At 36.9% G+C, this 19,174-nt stretch overlaps 1 protein-coding gene across 2 annotated transcripts in view; it reads left to right on the forward strand.

Moving 5' to 3' along the window:
• The window catches only part of YME1L1 (YME1 like 1 ATPase), a 49,506-nt gene that overhangs the window by 16,466 nt on the left and 13,866 nt on the right, over positions 1 to 19,174 (forward strand). For both annotated transcript variants that reach the window (XM_047065328.1, XM_047065327.1), the window contains exons 4-9: positions 1,687 to 1,785; positions 5,742 to 5,851; positions 7,610 to 7,760; positions 8,157 to 8,240; positions 11,149 to 11,231; positions 18,354 to 18,444. In XM_047065328.1, the coding sequence (XP_046921284.1) occupies positions 1,687 to 1,785; positions 5,742 to 5,851; positions 7,610 to 7,760; positions 8,157 to 8,240; positions 11,149 to 11,231; positions 18,354 to 18,444 (618 nt within the window). The remainder of the gene's footprint in view (positions 1 to 1,686; positions 1,786 to 5,741; positions 5,852 to 7,609; positions 7,761 to 8,156; positions 8,241 to 11,148; positions 11,232 to 18,353; positions 18,445 to 19,174) is intronic.

Here is a 19,174-nt window from a genome sequence, read left to right on the forward strand (position 1 = left end):
TTGTTTTATAGAATGTCTGTATATTTTCTTATTTAAATCTTGTAACAATCTGTTATTATAATGAGTGGGTAGTTTGTTAAAAGGATTTCCACTTCATAAATTTCTTTTTCGTTGATACTTGAACAGTGAATGTTAGACCTTATCAAAATACTTGTTTTAGGGTCACCTGGATGGCTCAGTTGGTTAAGCATCTGACTCTTGACTTCAGCTCAGGTCATGATCTCAGTGTTCATGAGATTGAGCCCCATGTCGGGCTCTGTGCTGACAACGTGGAGCCTACTTGGTATTCATATTCTCCTTCTCTCTCTCTCTCTCTCTCTCTCTCTCTCCCTCCCTCCCTCCCTCCCTCCCCACCCGCCCCTCTCTGCCCATCCCTGCTCTGTTCCCTCTTTCTATCAAAATAAATTTTAAAAACTTGAAAAAAAATACTTGTTTTATATTGATGAAAGAACATATTTTTAAAAATCAGTACAAATTATAGCACAAAAGTGCAGGTTTAAATAGTTTTGTGATAAAGGATTGATTTGAAGCTGTACATTGTATACACTTAATTCATTTACTAATTTTTCGTTGTTTTGCCTTTATTTCATATAAGAGTTGTGAGAAAAAGGTGAAGTTTTGGAGCCTGGGGGCTTGGACTAACAATCTATCCTACCTCCTTCCTGAGAGAAGTCTTGAAGCTTAGTGGTTAAGGGTGAGGAGTAGACCAGGATCAAACTCAGTCCTGAGACTGAGGAGCTGTGGCATTTCTCTTATTCCTCTAAACTGCTGTTTTCTCATGTGAAGCCTGGGGGGAAACTCCTACTGTGTAGGATCAAATGAAATAATGAAAGTAGTTTATTTAGCCCAAACTACTTTATTCCTTGGCCCATAGTAAGTGTCCAGTAGAGTTAAATTTTTGTTACTATCATTGATGTATAGTAGTAGTAGTATTATTACTATTGCTCTTTTGGCCTGTGTATTTACATTTCCTTTTAAAGTTGTGCCTCTTCCTGCCAGCTGTTTCTTGGCTTAGGCAGACAGAGGTATTAAGAAGGAGTTTGTTGATGTGACTATAGGATTCCTAGAAAAATCCCTGAACTCTTAATTGGGATATTGGGATAGATAAGAATCTGTTTCAATCGATGCTGTTTACTTTTTCCCTAGGCTCATGGATGTTAAGTAGGATGGGGCCCATTAGTCAACAGTAGGAGTTCCAAGGATCGCCAGAGTTTATGGCTTCTAGCTGTGGAAGGAACTGTCTTTGTACCCAGTGACCTGAAGCTTTGAGAGAGAAAGATTACCGTGCTTCTGGTTTACAGTGTTTACTCATCACATTATTCATCTGAGTGTTTGAAATTGTCTCTAGGAAATAGCAGTTCTTTTCTCTATGTGCTTTTGACTAACAGTAACTTTAGCTAAACATACATACCTTTTCCCTTTTGGTTTGAATTTAATTTTATTGGCAGCCAGGGTCATCTACCAGATAAAAAAGATAATCTAAGGGACAAGTGATAGACAGGATAGTGATGAAGAACTGTAATTAGATTAGTAGTGCTCTTAGAAACTCATACAAGCAGAGCCATATGAACAAATAAAAGGCTAAACTCATATTTTTATATTTCTAATATTTGGTAAAATTACTATAGTTCATGACTTCTTTTAGCTTGGTAACTAGAAAATTTGCTTTTTTCAATTTTCCTCCAGGTTACTTAGATATGTTTAGTACTTTACGTTCCTCTTGCCTGTATAGACAACATTCAAGAACTCTTAAAAGTATTTGTTCAGATCTTCAGTACTGGCCAGGTATGAAGCACCTGTATTTATTTTGAAAAACATAGTAAATGTATTCAATGGATTCTGATTTGTCTTTCTTAATCATATTAATGTTTGTAAGCATTCATTTGTAGCTCACATTAAACTGATAGAGTATTTGGAATCAGTTAATTTGGGTATGTCCAGTATTTTTAATCTGGAAAATACATAATAGCTGAATTTTTAATGTGAGTGATAAGTGCCACAATAAATCAACCTCTAGGGAACTTATCCTCAGCTTTAAAATAATTAATAAGCACATTTGTTTACTTCCATATTTTCAAATTTTCATTTTCAAAATTGTTTCAATCCATTACAATGACAGAAAACAAATTTAATGAGGAAAAGGTCAGGGCAGCAGCAGAGGGGTTTCGTCCGTGGACCAGAAATTTGAGGATTTTCCATAGGGTATAAAATAGATGACCTCACATTGATAGCAAAATCAAATACGCATGTATTGATTTAATACCAGACACTAGTGGTTAAGTGTCAGGTGACAGTGATAATTACAAATGAAAACAACATATGTTACCTACCTTCATGGAACTTAGAATAGAGTGACACGTAATAGGTGTGTGCTGTTATTTCTAGTAGAACTTAGGAAAAACCCCAATTTCCAAGTCAGTAATTGTGGGCTCTGGGATGATTCATAAACAGTTGAATTGAAAGATTCCCCAAAATGGGCCAGTCCCAGAAAGGGCTTGCAACTTTTAGGCCATAATTGGCAAAAGACTCTTTTGCAATAAAGGGTGTGTGTGTGTGTGTGTAGAGAAGTCTGTCTCTGAAGGTTGTGTTTGAGCATTGATGCCAAGGAGAGAAATAATGGACTTGAGTCATGCACTAAGGGTATCCTGCTCATTCATTAAAAGTCCATGTTTCATAGTATAAAGGCATTTACCACCTTGGTAGTTTTAAGGAAACCTCTATCTACAATCAGTACCAATCGCTGTATTCCCTTTACAATTACAAATGGATCAGCAAGAATCTCCACATGTTTGAGGAAAACTTATAGCATGAAAGAGATACCAAGTAGGGCACAGAGACCAGTAATCCTCTGAAGAAATGGTTAATGCAAAAGACAGAAGAATACTTAAGAAGGATGATAACATTTTTAAATATTCATGGAAGACTTCTAAAAACTGAGCATGTATTAAAGTATGAAAAAATATCTTAATAAATTTTCAAAAAGTTAGTAACTCACAGGTCAGGTTCTCTGATCATATGATAAAATGGAAATCATATAAGAGGATACCTTAAAAGTTCCTAAAACAAAATTTCCTAACTATGGAAATTTAAAAATTCTTTTCTAAATGTCTTGTGGCTAAAGGGAAAGAAAAACAAATTATAGACAATTAGTAATGAGCCACAAGGAAAATCAACATATCAAAATCTTTGAGTTGAAGACCTATTGATGCTGAGTGCATCGTATAATTTATTAGGAAATAAGAAAGATGGAAACTAAATTGATGAAACAATCATTCTGAGAATTTCTTTAAACGAATGTGAGAAATTGCAAAGTATAAAACATGAAATGAATACAACATCCAGGGGGGTTTAATTAAATGAAGAACAAATTTAATTTGAGAAAAAAAAAAGAATGGTCTGATTAAAAACAATGAGAAAATAATGTTAGAAGTGAAAAGTGGTAACAGCCACAGATAATGAAGATTTTAAACTTTTAAGAGTGTGTATAAATAAAAATATGTTGAAAAAATATCCAAGTTATAAATTAGCAGTATTGACCCAAGAAGAAAGATAAGACAATAACTATAAAATTTGCAAGAGTATTTTTCAAATATAATCCCACTGCCCCAGAGGAGGTAGGCTCAGATGGTTTTATGGTTGTGTTCTGTTTTCCAGGGTCAGCAGTTTCCTATTCTTTATAACTTTCCTAATAAAGAAAAAGGTAGAATAGGCTTCCCTGTTTATTCCACAAGATCACAGATACTAAAATGTTAGCATAAAAAAGAATCCAATAGATCGATTTCACTTAATAATGTAAATACAGAAATCCTAAATAAAATCTGAAAAGCAAGTACAGAAATTGCTATCAATATGATTGAGGAATACAAAAGTGATTCAATATTAGGAAGTATGTTAATTTATCATGTTAATTAGAGAAGAAAGACTATTATTTTAGTGTATGAAAAAGACATGTAATATATTTTAATTGTTACACTTCTAGAATGTTGTAGAAAGCTAGAATAGAAAGTAAGTTTAAGGAAAGGGCAAAATTTTGATTGTTTTTGCTTACCAGGTAAGATGCTTGCTTACTAGGAAACTTAAGAAAATCACCTGAAAAGCTACTCTGGTATCATATGAGATAAATGTCTCAAAATCAAGATCTTATATTCTAGCAGTAGGTTTTATTTATAGTTTTCTTCAAACCCAGTAAATCTTTTATCCTGACAAGAAATATTCAACATAATGTACACATACATATGTATATATGTTGCCTGTGAAACTTTACTGAAGGAATCAAAGAGCCGAGTAAAATAAAATGAAAGAATGCCACAATCCTCTTTGAAAGGATTTTGTACTGTGACAGTTTTAATGTATGCCCAGATTTATTAATTCAGTGCAACCCCAATCAAAACCCTAAACACTTGCTATGAAAACCGAGAAGTTGATTTTAAACTTGGGCTTAGTAAAATGGGGTGCCTGGCTGGCTCAATCAGTAGAACATCCAACTCTTGATCTTGGGGTCATGAGTTCAAGAGATCACTTATAAATAAATAAAATAAACAAACGTGGGCCTAAACAAAAGGGGAATCGGATCCCCCCCCTGCTTTTTTTTAAAATAAGTTCCAAATAGGCAAAGGTCTGAACAAAAGAATTAAAAGTCAGTAGATTCCTTTTAAAATCATAGTTTGGGGATGAGACTCTCTAATCAAAACACAGTAACACAGTGCAGAAAACAAAAAATTGAAAGATAAGGCTACGTTAAATTTATAAAGTGTTACATCAAAAGACAAAGACATTAAAATAAATATTTCAAGTATACATGACCTCAAGTTACTAAATATAACATGCATTCTTTTACAAATGAAAATGGGAAGGGTCATGAGTGATCAATTTGCTAAAGAAATAAAATATTCAATGAAAGAAAAAAATTGTTTCTAACTTTCCCCCCATAATCTTAAATGCAGATTAAAACAAGACCCTACTTTTTCTTATCACACTTGTACAAATTAAAAACATTTATATTAACCTGGGTTGCACAGGATGTGGAGAAAAGGATACTCCTATTCATTGGTGGGTATATAAATCCATAACAGCCTTCTAGAGAGCAATTTCTTAGTGTTAAATAATTCACACCTCACAGCTTCACATTAAGAATTTAGCCTACGTTTGCTGAAAGATGATATGTACAAGAATTATAACTGCACCATTTTTAGCAATAAGAAAACAGGAAACAACTGTCCATAGTAGAAAAGTAGTAGAATATTCAAATTGCTATACACTGAAAATTAGAAGAATGTTAACAGCCATTAAATTGAATGCATTGTCTGACCTGTTCTGAAAAATGTCCATGATATAGTGTTAAGTGAAAGAAGACAAAAAATTATCCGCTATTTTTATAGAAAGAGCATGTGTTAAAATACATACAAGTGTAGTCATGAAATTGTTGAGTGGTTACTTCTGGGAACTGGGATTGGGGTTTGAGGAATTAGACACTGACTTGTATTTGATACTCATCAGTGGGTTTTTTTTTTTAACATTTTAAAACTCTCAAGAAGTTGTAAACTTAACTTACAGATTAAACCCATTTTGATGACCTTGATTACTAGTATAGTGAAGCGTCAGGCAAAGAACTATGTTAAAAAATGAGATAGTAAACTAGGATATACAGGCTTGGTGTTAGTTTCAAATCTTAGGCATTTTCCTTATAAAAATTTACAATGAGATACTATTTAAAAATTTAAATGTGATACTATTCTGTTCAGTTTTCATACAGTCTCGGGGTTTTAAAACTTTGAAATCAAGAACACGGCGTCTACAGTCCACCTCTGAAAGATTGGCAGAAACACAGCATATAGCGCCATCATTTGTAAAGGTAATTAGAACTCTTTTGTTGTTTGAAAAAGCAATACATTTCAAATTATTAAAATGAGAACCTTCATTATCTGATTTCTTTTATTGGCCAGCTGATTTTCTAAAGGATTAATAACCTGTGTTAAGTCATTATACCTACATCTTTTCTGAGTGCCAGTCATGTCTCTCCATTGGCCTGTTAGACATCTCCCTTTGTCCTTTTTCCTACCAACCTACACCTGCTTGTGTGTTCTCTGTGTTCATGAATAGCATCCACCCAAGCTAGAAACCTGATGATCAACTTTGATTTATTCATCTCTCTCCTCTCACGCCCATTAATCACTAAAGTCCTATTGATCCAGCCTCTTAAATACTTCTTGGGTCTGTTTCTTTTCATCCCCAATTCCACTGCATAGATAGACTTTAGCAATTTTTGCCCAAGTGACTCAAATATACACGTATTTAATCTCCTTGTCTTTAGTTTTGCTACCTTCAGTTTAGACTCCAGACTGCCACCCTCCCACCAATCTGTCTAAAATGTATTAATATAATAATTGTATTCCTCTGCTTTATTGTCAGATTCATGCCATAGTACACAGGGCATTTCATCTTTTGGCCCCTGCCTACTATTTTTCTGTTCTCATCTTTCATTATGGCATCCCCTCTGAACCTCTATCCTGCTCCTCTCTTGCATTTTTAAGTCCTGTTACACAAGGTTGCGTGTAGTTCTTGAGCACTGAAGGCTGTTATTTAATGACTCTGTCAACTTGTTTATGCTTTGTGTTGCCTGTGGTTTAGAAATCCTGTTTTCGGGGTGTTGGGTGGCTTAGTTGGTCAAGCGCCCAACTTTGGCTTGGGTCATGATCTCTTGGTTCGTGACCTTGAGCCCTGCATCGGGCTCGTTGCCCTCAGGGCAGAGCCCACTTCAGATCCTCTGTTCCTCTTTCTCTCTACTCCCCGCCCCCAGTTTCTCAAAAGTAAAAATAAAATGTTAAAAAAAATTTAGAAATCCTGTTCTCTGTAATGCCTTTCCTGACTTCCTGAGGTAGCATTTATTTTACCAGACCTAGAGCTTCTAACATAATAACAAAATGATTTCAAAAAATTGATTATTTATGTATCTCTCCCCACTAGTCTGAGAACATTCAGATCATTCGTTATTTATCTTTACATTTTCAGAACTTCTATAAGGCCACGTATATAAAAGATGCTCAGTAAACATTTAATAAATTGATGAGGTTTTTCCTCTACTAGAGATGAAGGAGTGTGAACATCAAACCATTAGAACCCTAAGTCCACCTGTGACCTGTTTGTTGTTTTCACTATGGTGTCCTTTTTTGTTTGTTTGTTTGTTTTTGGGAGTGAAGAGAGTATGAGCAGGGGCAGAGAGAAAAGGAGACACAGAATCCGAAGCAGGCTCCAGGCTCCAAGCTGTCAGCACAGAGCCTGACGCTGGGTTTGAACCCACAAACTGTGAGATCATGACCTGAGCCGAAGTTGAACGTTTAACTGACTGAGCCACCCAGGTGCCCCTCAGTATAGTGTTCTTACAGAGAGTTTCTTGACCTGAATTGATTGATGCAAGTGTAAGGTCCAAAGTTAGTTTTCTAGCCATTGATGAAGTAATTTATTGTTGAGTATTACTGTAATTCTTCACACAGACGGTAAAAATTAGAATTTCTAGACTCTTTGAATGAATATTTTTGTGAGTTGTGATTATATTTTTGGAGTGTGTTATCTATATAGTCAATCAATACTGATGTGTTGTTTGTGTATTTAGGGGTTCCTTTTGCGGGACAGAGGATCAGATGTTGAGAGTTTGGACAAACTCATGAAGACCAAAAATATACCCGAAGCTCACCAAGATGCGTTTAAAACTGGTTTTGCAGAGGGTTTTCTGAAAGCGCAAGCACTAACACAAAAAACCAACGGTAAGTTGATTTGACCCCATTCATATTTGGGTAGATACCTAAAAGGAAGTCATAGTCCTGTATTTAAGTGATTATAAATCTTTTTTCTAACAATTACCACTTTTTCACTGCTTATATTCTGTTATATTTGTAATGTAAGCTGTGTCAAAATGGAAATATCTGTGGACTCTTTGCCTTGTTTTGAGAACCTATGTCAAGGACAGAAGCCTGAGTGGCTTCGTGAGGTTTTGCTGACAGGGTGCTAAAAGGAAATCATGGCAGTTATACAAAAGCATGCCACGTTCCAAAACCTCATATGATGAAATATGGTTTCCATCAGTAACCTAATATTTGCCTTTTGTCAAGCTGTCCTTTCTCATTGATGTCATTTAAGGCTTTTTTTTTTTCTCCTTCCAGATTCTCTAAGACGAACTCGTCTGATTCTCTTCGTTCTGTTGCTGTTTGGCATTTATGGACTCTTAAAAAACCCATTTTTATCTGGTAATGGCTCTTTGAATTTTTCTGACTTTTTTTTAATCTTTTAAATACTTGAATTTTTTTTTTTTTTTTTTTTTGTAGTTAATATGCCTAAGACTTAGGAGTGAGAAAACATGTATAGTTCTAGTGTCTAGGCCCCTCGTTCCTACGAGTCAACACTTCACAGATTGGGTCAATTTGAGATTGTTTCTTTTGTGTTGAAGTAGAAAAGTTTTAATCTGTTATGATTATATGCCATTTGCATTGTCAGAGGGGCTACCATATTTACATTGCTTTGTGGATTACAGGAAAAGTTCCTTCAGACACTGTACAAATTTCAACTTTGACTTGTTTTGGGAAAAGAATATTTTGTTAAAATTTTAAGGTTTATGTTATATCAAAAATGTTAGATTAACTTCTATTAATGGTTAGTGTTCCACATTTTTAGAAAATTATACCTGTCCAATTGTAAAATTTAAAAAACATGTATTAGAATTTTATAATCACAATACAAATGAAATAGTTCTTTATTTCAAAGACACAATAAATTTATGAAAAATTACATATTATTAAACATCAGTTTAAATGAGTCCCATATTTTCTGGGGTTGCCAAGTCTAAAATGAAAGGTCAGTTGTAAGTGGTTCTGCTTGCTTTTTCAACTATTCAGTTTTTACCCTGTGTTCTCTGTGTTCTTTATGTTTGATTACCTTGAGAGAAAAAACTGATGTACAGTTAAGAATATTAGTTGACCTGGATCAGGAATTCATCCCAGGACTTGCATGTAACCCCAGATATTTTAAGTTTTTTGTGGCATCAAACCTGAGATGAGATTTTAACATCCAGGAATATTCTTTTTATATCTAGAGTCACCTTCTCTTATCTCCTTATTTTCAAAACGTACCATTACAGGGACACTAGGTGATAACGGAAGAGTAGGAAAAGATCTGATTATTCCTTTATGTTTCTTAATTTCTTTTTTTTCCCTTAATTTCTTATGTTAAGTAAAACATGTATTAAAATATGAAGTGCATTGCCGTTGAGTAATTAATTTCTTACAAGGTTCAAGTGGGTTCAACTACAAATTTATTTGCCTTATTTATTAAGTCCATCTATATAGATTCTTTTTTTAAAAAACTGTATTTACTTAGAGAGCATGCACGCACGGGCGTGCGGATGTGGGGGAGAGACAGGGAGAGTGAAAGAGAATCCCAAGCAGGTCCTGTGCTGTCAGCACAGAGCCAGACCCAGTGCTCGAACCAGTGAACCTTGAGATTACGACCTAAGTTGAAACCAGGAGTTGGATGCTGAAGTGACTGGGCCACCCAGACACCCCATAGATTTTTTATTTCAATGTTTATGTTTTAATTTTAGAGAGAGAGTGTGAGTGAGTGGGGAAGGGGCAGAGAGAGAGGGAGAGAGAATCCGAAGCAGGCTCCTCAGTGTCATCACAGAGCCCAACAACATGGGGCTTGAACTCAGAAACTGTGAGATTATGGCCTGAGGCAAAGTCAGATGCTTAACCAACTGAGCCACCCAGGCGCCCCGGACCCCACAGATTCTTAAATAAACAATTTAGTGGCTAAAACTATTAGTGTCCATTCTGGAATTTCTGTATTACATTTACTCTTACGACTCGTATATTCTTGATATGTTAAGTGTTTTCTCATTAACTGTTTTTTTACCTACTGACTTTTTTGCATCTAAATTTCTGTCTTTTAAAAAAAATTTTTTTTTAATGTTTATTTTTGAGACAGAGAGAGACAGAACATGAACAGGGGAGGGTCATAGAGAGGGAGACACAGAATCTGAAACAGGCTCCAGGCTCTGAGCTGTCATCACAGAGCCTGACACGGGGCTTGAACTCGCAGACCACGAGATCACGACCTGAGCCGAAGTCGGACGCTTAACCGACTGAGCCACCCAGGCGCCCCTAAATTTCTGTCTTAAAGACAATATTTTCATCTTCTTCTGAGGAAATTAGAAATTACTTTTTACTCATTTATATGTTTAGTATGAAAGCTTAACCAAGGGGGAGAGGTTTAAGAAAGCTTTGTAATAAATAGTTCCTTATAGTTGATCTTACGTATTTTACTGTTCTTCCAAACTTGCACTGTTTTTTTAAAATTATTAGTAGTATTTTTAAAGTTTATTTCAAGAGAGAGAGAGAATCAGCAGAGAAGGGTTGGGGGAGGGTTGGACAGAGGATCCGAAGCTCTGCACTGACATCAGAGAGCCTGAAGTGGGGCTCAAACCCATGAACTGTGAGATCATGACCTGGGCAAAAGTCCGACGCTTAACTGACTGAGCCGCCCAGGCACACCTCACTGTGTTTCTTATACTTGATGATGTCATTAATGATCTATCATCCGAGGGCAAGTAACAGTTGCCAGAGGAAGGAGGCTACATCAAAAGTGAAATAATCTCTTTTAAGGTTCGTCTTTCTTAAAAAAAATGCTAGTGCCAGTTCTTAATGCTAGGTTTAAGGCAGTGTATTCATGGTGTACATCTCTGACCAGTTGTAGCAGGATAATTTAATGTTAAAAATGCAAACTCTTGGGCCTTTTACTAAATCTGCGAATCAGAAGTTCTGGGCCATGGTCTGGGAACTTGCATTAACACCTTTCTCAAGTGACTTTTATGCACAATGGAGTTTGAAAATGATTGGTTTAAATCTCTGTTATGAGATATTATAGGAGAAGAGGGAAATACTATTTCATTTTAATTAGAAGGTACAAAGATAGTTTAATGAGGATCATTGATTCCTTGAACACGGCCTAGAAATCCAGTAGACCTAGTTTCTGTACTTCACTGTGAATTAATGAATGTGAATTTAGATGTAATTTTTCTGGGCTTTCTTAAATCTGAAAAACAAGGTGGTTGGAATTTTATAAATCTATCAGAGATATAAGCATTTCTTTTCTTCTCTTTAGTCCGCTTCCGGACAACAACAGGGCTTGATTCTGCAGTAGATCCTGTCCAGATGAAAAATGTCACCTTTGAACACGTTAAAGGAGTAAGTTAAGAAGTTTACTTTGCTTTCTTCGAATATTATCTAATTATGTAGGGCCAATATTTGAGTTTAAAGGTGTAAAATAGAAAATACATATATATGGGTCTCTACCTCCAGTTCCAAGCACTAAAACTGTCGCAATTTCCGACGTGACAAGAGTACTAGGTGCATTTTGGGTTCTACAGTTTGGTCTTTGACCCCGATTTCAGACACAGGGCTTCTCAATCCCTAGGAATTTCTTGGGTGATAGCACTGTTTTTTTGTACTGAGGCAACTCTGGGTGGGCTCCTGGGTGGGGACTGGCTATTAGAAAAGACCAAGCCATGATTAGAACTTAGATATTGGGATAAAAGAAATAAAACAGATCTTTCCCTTTATGGATTTTAATTCTAACAGAAATTGGACAATGATATGGCATATAAGGAAATTATAATAGAGTATGTTCAAAAGTGAAGTGTTATGGGAAAATATAGAGCAGGGTAAAGGAGATCGGGAGTTCTGAGAGAAAAGTCACAATTTTAAATGGTGATATTCAGTGTATGATTGAGAAGTTGACACTTGAGTGAACATTTAAGGAAGATAAAGTAAACCATGGATTTTTTTTTTTTTTAAAGATATTAAGTAATCTTTACACCCAACATGGGGCTTGAACTAAGAACCCTGAGATCAGGAGTCTCATCCTCCGGGGCTCCTGAGTGGCTCAGTTGGTTGAGCATCTGACTCTTGAGTTTGGCTCAGGTCATGATGTCACAGGCTCATGGGATTGAGTCCTGTGTCAGGCTCCGTACTGAGCGTGGAGCCTGCTTATGATTCTCTCCCTCTGCCCCTCTTGTGTTCTCTCTCTGTTTCCAAAATAAAATAAAAATAAAAATACAACATAAATTCATTAAGCCCCTCCAGTGATATTTGGAATATTCTTTATTAACAACAACAACAAAAAAGAGTCGCATGCTCTACCAACTGAGCCACCCAGGTGCCCCTAAACCATGCATATATTTGAGCAAAGAACGTTTCTAGCCAGAGGAACATAGAGAGCAAGGACCCTGAAGAGCTAATGTGCCTGGCTTGGTTGTTGACCAATGAAAAAGCCACTTGTGATATGCAATAGAATGAGAGCTCTTCCCCTTTCCATACTCATTTAAGCATAAATATTTTTCACCTACTCAAATATTAGGGAATAAAGTATCAGAAGTCACTATGCTGCCTTTATACCAAGTAGTCCTTCCCTTCCCTTTGCAATTTAAACAGCTGTGAACTCTGCTGGAATTGTGGAAAGGGAATAATTGAGGAGGAGGCTGGGGCAGTGAGTATTTGAAAACTTGACTCCTTAGCGCAGAGGGCCCTTCTCATTTTGTTTAAGGTGTGCAGAGAGCTGAGAGCCTGCATGACATTGAACCTGTGTTGAGGTTATGGTCAGCAAGGCATTTAGTATATGAATAACTTTGAATATTTAAAAATTTTATTTTAATAAAGAACCAAATCTCTTTTTATACATATACCAAATCTCTTTTTATACATACTTCGTTACTTAATATACCACACTTCTTTTGGAATGAGTCCATTTCTGATTACAAAGCTAAAGAAGACATGCTGATAGTATTAGAAATGGAACATCACAAGGGGCTCCTGAGAGGCTTAGTCCGTTGAGCATCCAACTGTGATGTCAGCTGAGGTCATGATCTCACGGGTTCATGGGCTCAAGCCCCACACTGGGCTCTGTGCTGACAGTGTGAAGCCTTCTTGAGACACTCTCTCTCTCTCTCTCTCTCTCACTCTCTCTCTCTCTCTCTCTCTGTCTCTCTCTGCCTCTCCCCCTGCTCTTATGCTCACACTTTCTCCCAAAATAAATAACATTAAAAAAAAAATGGGGACATCACAGAGTTTTCAGATTGTCACAGAGTTTTCCGTGGTAATATTAACAAATACTGTAATTATTGCTATAATGTTATATTGCTGTCATTGCTATCAAATCTAAATTCATATGTAGATACATATAACTTTATAGATATCTATAAATGTTACATATATATATGTTATAATTTATACCATTTACCGTAATAGGTATACCATTAGGTGGTACCTGTGGTCAGTTTTACAAAGTCTTTTTGTTTTGTTTTTTACATTGATTTACATATTTATTTCGAGAGAGAGAAAGAGAGGGTGAGTGTGCGAGCTGGGGAGGAGCAGAGAGGGAGAGAATCCCTAGCAGGCTCCACACTGCCAGCACATTGCCCAAGATGAGGGTCTCAAACCCATGAACCGTGAGATCATGACCTGAGCCGAAACAAGAGCTGGACGCTTAACTGACTGAGCCACCTAGGTGCCCCAGTTTTACCCAGTCTTAAAGAGCTAGTATAGGAATATCATTTCCTTGCTTAGATTTGTTTGTGTAGGAATAATATTATATATAGCTGCCATAAAAATACTAATAGCAGCTTTTATAACTTCATTCATTGTCTTGATCCCCCTAAACTCTATTTTCCTATATAGATTTTATATACCTCAGTTGAGAATTCTCTTGCCACAGAGTCTGGGGAGAGAAATTTTAATTTGAGTAGTAGGTGACATCTAATCTGTTTTCTTTTTTCCTACAATTCAAAGTTATCCATTACCTTGACCAAATGTATTTTGGTCTTGTTTTAGTATATGAATAACTTTGAATATTTAAAAATTTTATTTTAATAAAGAACCAAATCTCTTTTTAAACATAAATTTTATTGAAGCTTAGCATTCACACAGACCTACACAAATCATAAATCTATACCTTAATAAATTCCCATACAGTGAACTCATAATTATCAGCACCCAGCTCAAGAAATAGAATATTAGCAGAAAGTTCCTAGTGTTCCTTTCTTACCACTCCAAGGATAATCATTGTTCTGTTTAATAACATATATTAGTTTCCCCTGCTTTTGAATTTCATATGGACATGTGTAATACGTGTAGTATATATGGCTTTTTTCACCCACCATGATGTTTATGAGATCCATCCATGTTTTTTTTTTTTTTTTTTTTTTTTTTTAATTTTTTTTTTTTTTTTTCAACGTTTATTTATTTTTGGGACAGAGAGAGACAGAGCATGAACGGGGGAGGGGCAGAGAGAGAGGGAGACACAGAATCGGAAACAGGCTCCAGGCTCTGAGCCATCAGCCCAGAGCCCGACGCGGGGCTCGAACTCGTGGACCGCGAGATCGTGACCTGGCTGAAGTCGGACGCTTAACCGACTGCGCCACCCAGGCGCCCCTCCATCCATGTTTTTAAATGGAGTTGTAGTTCATTTCATCCCCATTGCATAGTATCCTGTGAATATCACAGTACTGTTTATTTATTCAACATTAGGTGGACATTGAATTGTGCCTAGTTTTCACCTAAATAGTGCCATTATGAATATTCTCTGCATGTTTCTTGGTGAGCATATATAACACGTGTCTCCTGGGCTTAGGAGTAGACAGAGCTTTGCTTTTAACCGTTAACTTTATAAACAGTATATTTTCATAATTTAATTGAAATAACTTTTAAAGACCATTTTTAGCCTAAAAAAAAAAAAAAAAAAACCTCTTTGCTCTTTATTTCTTCCTAGAAACAGTCCTAGGAAAGTATGTAGAAATCTAAGATAATCATGAGTTTAATTCTAGATTTTCATAATGCCCTTTGGCCCAGAGATATTTCATGTTTTAGTGCACTTTTTTTCAGGTAGTTTCTTTTATTTTATTTATTTATTTATTTAATTGTTCCTTTGCTGGGTTTTTTTTTTTTTTTTTTTTTTTTTTTTTAAACGTTTATTTATTTTTGAGACAGAGAGAGACAGAGCATGAATGGGGGAGGGTCAGAGAGAGGAAGACACAGAATCTGAAACAGGCTCCAGGCTCTGAGCTGTCAGCACAGAGCCCGACGCGGGGCTCGAAACTCACAGACCGCGAGATCATGACCTGAGCTGAAGTCGGCCGCTCAACCGACTGAGCCACCCAGGCGCCCCTGGTTTTTTTTTTTAATATATGAAAATTTTTGTCAAATTGGTTTCCATACAACACCCAGTGCTCATCCCAAAAGGTGCCCTCCTCAATGCCCACCACCCATCCTCCCCTCCCTCCCACCACCCATCAGCCCTCAGTTTGTTCTCAGTTCATAAGAGTCTCTTATGCTTTGGCTCCCTCCCACTCTAACCTAACCTCTCTTTTTTTTTTTTTTTCTTCCCCTCCCCCATGGGTTTCTGTCAAGTTTCTCAGGATCCACATAAGAGTGAAAACATATGGTATCTGTCTTTCTCTGTATGACTTATTTCACTTAGCCTAACAGTCTCCAGTTCCATCCACGTTGCTACAAAGGGCCATATTTCATTCTTTCTCATTGCCACGTAGTACTCCATTGGGTATATAAACCACAATTTCTCCATTCATCAGTTTGATGGACATTTAGGCTTTTTCCACAATTTGGCTATTGTTGAGAGTGCTGCTATAAACATTGGGGTACAAATGCCCCTATTCATCAGTACTCCTGTATCCCTTGGGTAAATTCCTAGCAGTGCTACTACTGGCTCATAGGGTAGGTCTATTTTTAATTTTTTGAGGAACCTCCACACTGTTTTCCAGAGTGGCTGCACCAGTTTGCATTCCCACCAACAGTGCAAGAGGGTTCCCGTTTCTCCACATCCTCCCCAGCATCTATAGTCTCCTGATTTGTTCATTTTGGCCACTCTGACTGGCGTGAGGTGATATCTGAGTGTGGTTTTGATTTGTATTTCCCTGAAGAGGAGCGATGTTGAGCATCTTTTCATGTGTCTGTTGGCCAGGTAGTTTCTTTTAAACCCTAATGTACTTGAGTTTTTTCTTCTCATTGAGAGCTATTATTTAAAGTTGTCTAACGTAGGGTTGCAAATTGGCTGCGAATATATTATTTGGACAGTGTAATTTAAATTTTTTTTTTTCAACGTTTATTTATTTTTGGGACAGAGAGAGACAGAGCATGAACGGGGAAGGGGCAGAGAGAGAGGGAGACACAGAATCGGAAACAGGCTCCAGGCTCTGAGCCATCAGCCCAGAGCCTGATGCGGGGCTCGAACTCACGGACCGCGAGATGGTGACCTGGCTGAAGTCGGACGCTTAACCGACTGCGCCACCCAGGCGCCCCTGGACAGTGTAATTTAAAATAAATATGGGGGGGTGGCACCTGGGTGGCTCAGTCAGTTAAGTGTCTGACTTTGGCTTAGCTCATGATGTCATGATTCGTGAGTTCTGGCCCCGTGTTGAGCTCTGTGCTCAGGGCTCAGAGCCTGGAGCCTGCTTCAGATTCTGTCTCCCTCTCTCACTGCCCTTCCCCTGCTTGCACTCTGTGTCTGTCTCTCTCAAAAATAAACAAACATTAAAAAATAAAATAAAATATAATAAATACAGGGGCGCCTGGGTGGCTCATTTGGTTAAGCATCCAACTTTTGATTTTGGGTCAGGTCATGACCTCACAATTCGTGAGATCGAGCCCTCCCCCGGGTTCTTGTGCTGACAGTGTGGAGTCTGCTTGGGATTCTCTCTCTCCCTCTTGCTCTGCCCTTCTCCCACTTGCACTTTCTTTCTCAAAATAAATAAACATTAAAAACTTTATAAAAATTAAAAAAATAAAATAAAATACCTAAAAGAGTACATACACAATTGCATTTTTTTAAATTGTTTCTTTGTGGGTTTTTTTCGTTTGTTTTTGTTTTTTTAAGAGAGAGAGGTTGCACAGGCGGTGTGGAGTACAGGGGAGAGGGAGAGAGAGAGAATCTCAAGCAGGCTCCAAGCTCCGGGTGGAGCCCTGATATAGGGGCTCGACTTCATAACCCTGAGATCCTGACCTGAGCCAAAATCAATGACTTGTACGCTTAACTGGTTGAGCCACCCTGCTGCCCCACAAATACATTTTTTCATTTAAATGGATATTTAATATCTTTAATGATGTCTTTTTTATTTTTCCTTGAAAAATTAAAGTCTGGAGCATGAGTTCTGTACTCCTTTGTAGAACCAAGTTGTGATTATTTGCCCTCTGTAAGGGTCTGTTTCTTTCCAGACCCTTTTTCAGTATACTGCTTTTTCAGTATATTGCCACCACTGTTGTTTTCATTTGGTCTTCTGTGCTCATCTTTAATATTATTCTGGCTCATAGGTATTTGCATTTGTTAACTCATAGTTGTATGCTACCTGATTTCTGATAGGCAGCTTCCTTATATCAGTTTTTTTAAAGTTGAGCTAATGTTCTACTTGACATATTTGTTGACCAGATTGGGCTTTACGCCTGCTAGGAATCTCAATTCTTACATAATTTTTTTTTATTTTGAGGATGAAATACTCTAAATTTTTTTGGCCACAACCATTTACAAAACAATATCCGTATGCTATAGCTTAATTTTAGTCACTGTCCTTTGGCATTTGTTGGGAACTAAATCATTTATAATCTAGTAGTAACTCCTTATAATGAAAATAATCTCATAATGAATCCTAAATCATTGTTATAACTTAAACACAGGCTTCCTTGTCATTGATGTACATTAACTTACATAGTTTGCCCTGGAAGCTTGTAATCAGTTCCAAAGTTCTGGATTTGAAACTTGCTAGGGGAACCTTTCTATTTACAACAAATGCCACTGACACATTTAACTAGAATTTTGAATATAAGTGCTTGTTAACTGGAGGGAGCACTATATCTTGAAAAGGTAGGAAGTTGAGAATGCTTTTGTTGGGATATGTAAAGAAATGCATAATGGGGGGTGCCTGGGTGGCTCCGTTGGGTAAGCATCTGACTCTTGACTTTGGCTCAGGGCATGATCTCTCCGTTCTTGGCATTGAGCCCTACGTTGGGCTCTGTGCTAACAGTGCTGAGCCTGCTTGAGATTCTCTCTCTCCTCTCTTTCCCCTCCCCGCTCACACATACGCTGTCTCTCAGATATACAAACTTATAAAGGAGACTGCATAATTGGCAAAAAGAGTCAGGTGAAAACCCCTTTGTGTTTGCATTTATAAGGGGGCCTTCTTGTGTGCTTCTTTCCCTGAAACAAAAGAGAAAGCCAAGTTAACTTCCAGTTATATTTACTACTTTCAAAGAGGCAGCCTTGATAATCCGTTATTTAGAATTGTTTGGTAAATTGTGTCACTTTAGGTGGAAGAAGCTAAACAAGAATTACAGGAGGTTGTTGAATTCTTGAAAAATCCACAAAAATTTACTGTGCTTGGAGGTAAACTTCCAAAAGGTAAGATATCTTCCCTTTACCATGACTTGACATCAAAAATACTGTCATCCATTGCTAATTTAATTTTTATCAGATTTAAATGCCTAAAGTTTAATTCTTAATTGCTGTTTCAGAAATAAGTCTTCATTCTAAACATAACATTGTATAACCTTTTTTGGGAGGAAGGGGATTTTGAGTTTTGTTATAATTTCAAACTTTAAGTTGTAAGAACAGTACAGAGAACTCCCTGTACTCTTAACCAGACTCAACAGTTGTTTTAGCACTTTGTCCCATTTGCTCATTCACTTTCTTCACATAAATGTATTTTTTTAATTATTTGAGAGTAAGTTATAGATATCATGCTCCTTTAACCCCAAATACCTATTACATATTTCTTTTTTTTTTTTTTTTATTTTTTTTTAAAGTTTTTTTTTTTCAACGTTTATTTATTTTTGGGACAGAGAGAGACAGAGCATGAACGGGGGAGGGGCAGAGAGAGAGGGAGACACAGAATCGGAAACAGGCTCCAGGCTCCGAGCCATCAGCCCAGAGCCCGACGCGGGGCTCGAACTCACGGACCGCGAGATCGTGACCTGGCTGAAGTCGGACGCTTAACCGACTGCGCCACCCAGGCGCCCCTACATATTTCTTTAAAATAAGGATATTCTATTATATAACTCCAATATAGTTCTTAAAATCAGGAAATTTAACTTGGTTCCAAAACTATTATGAAATTCACAGTTATATTCAA

Source organism: Lynx rufus, unplaced genomic scaffold (assembly GCF_022079265.1).
Source record: "Lynx rufus isolate CCGP_SWC_20201006 ecotype Redwood Valley unplaced genomic scaffold, mLynRuf1.p SCAF_7, whole genome shotgun sequence".
Lineage (NCBI taxonomy): Eukaryota > Metazoa > Chordata > Mammalia > Carnivora > Felidae > Lynx > Lynx rufus.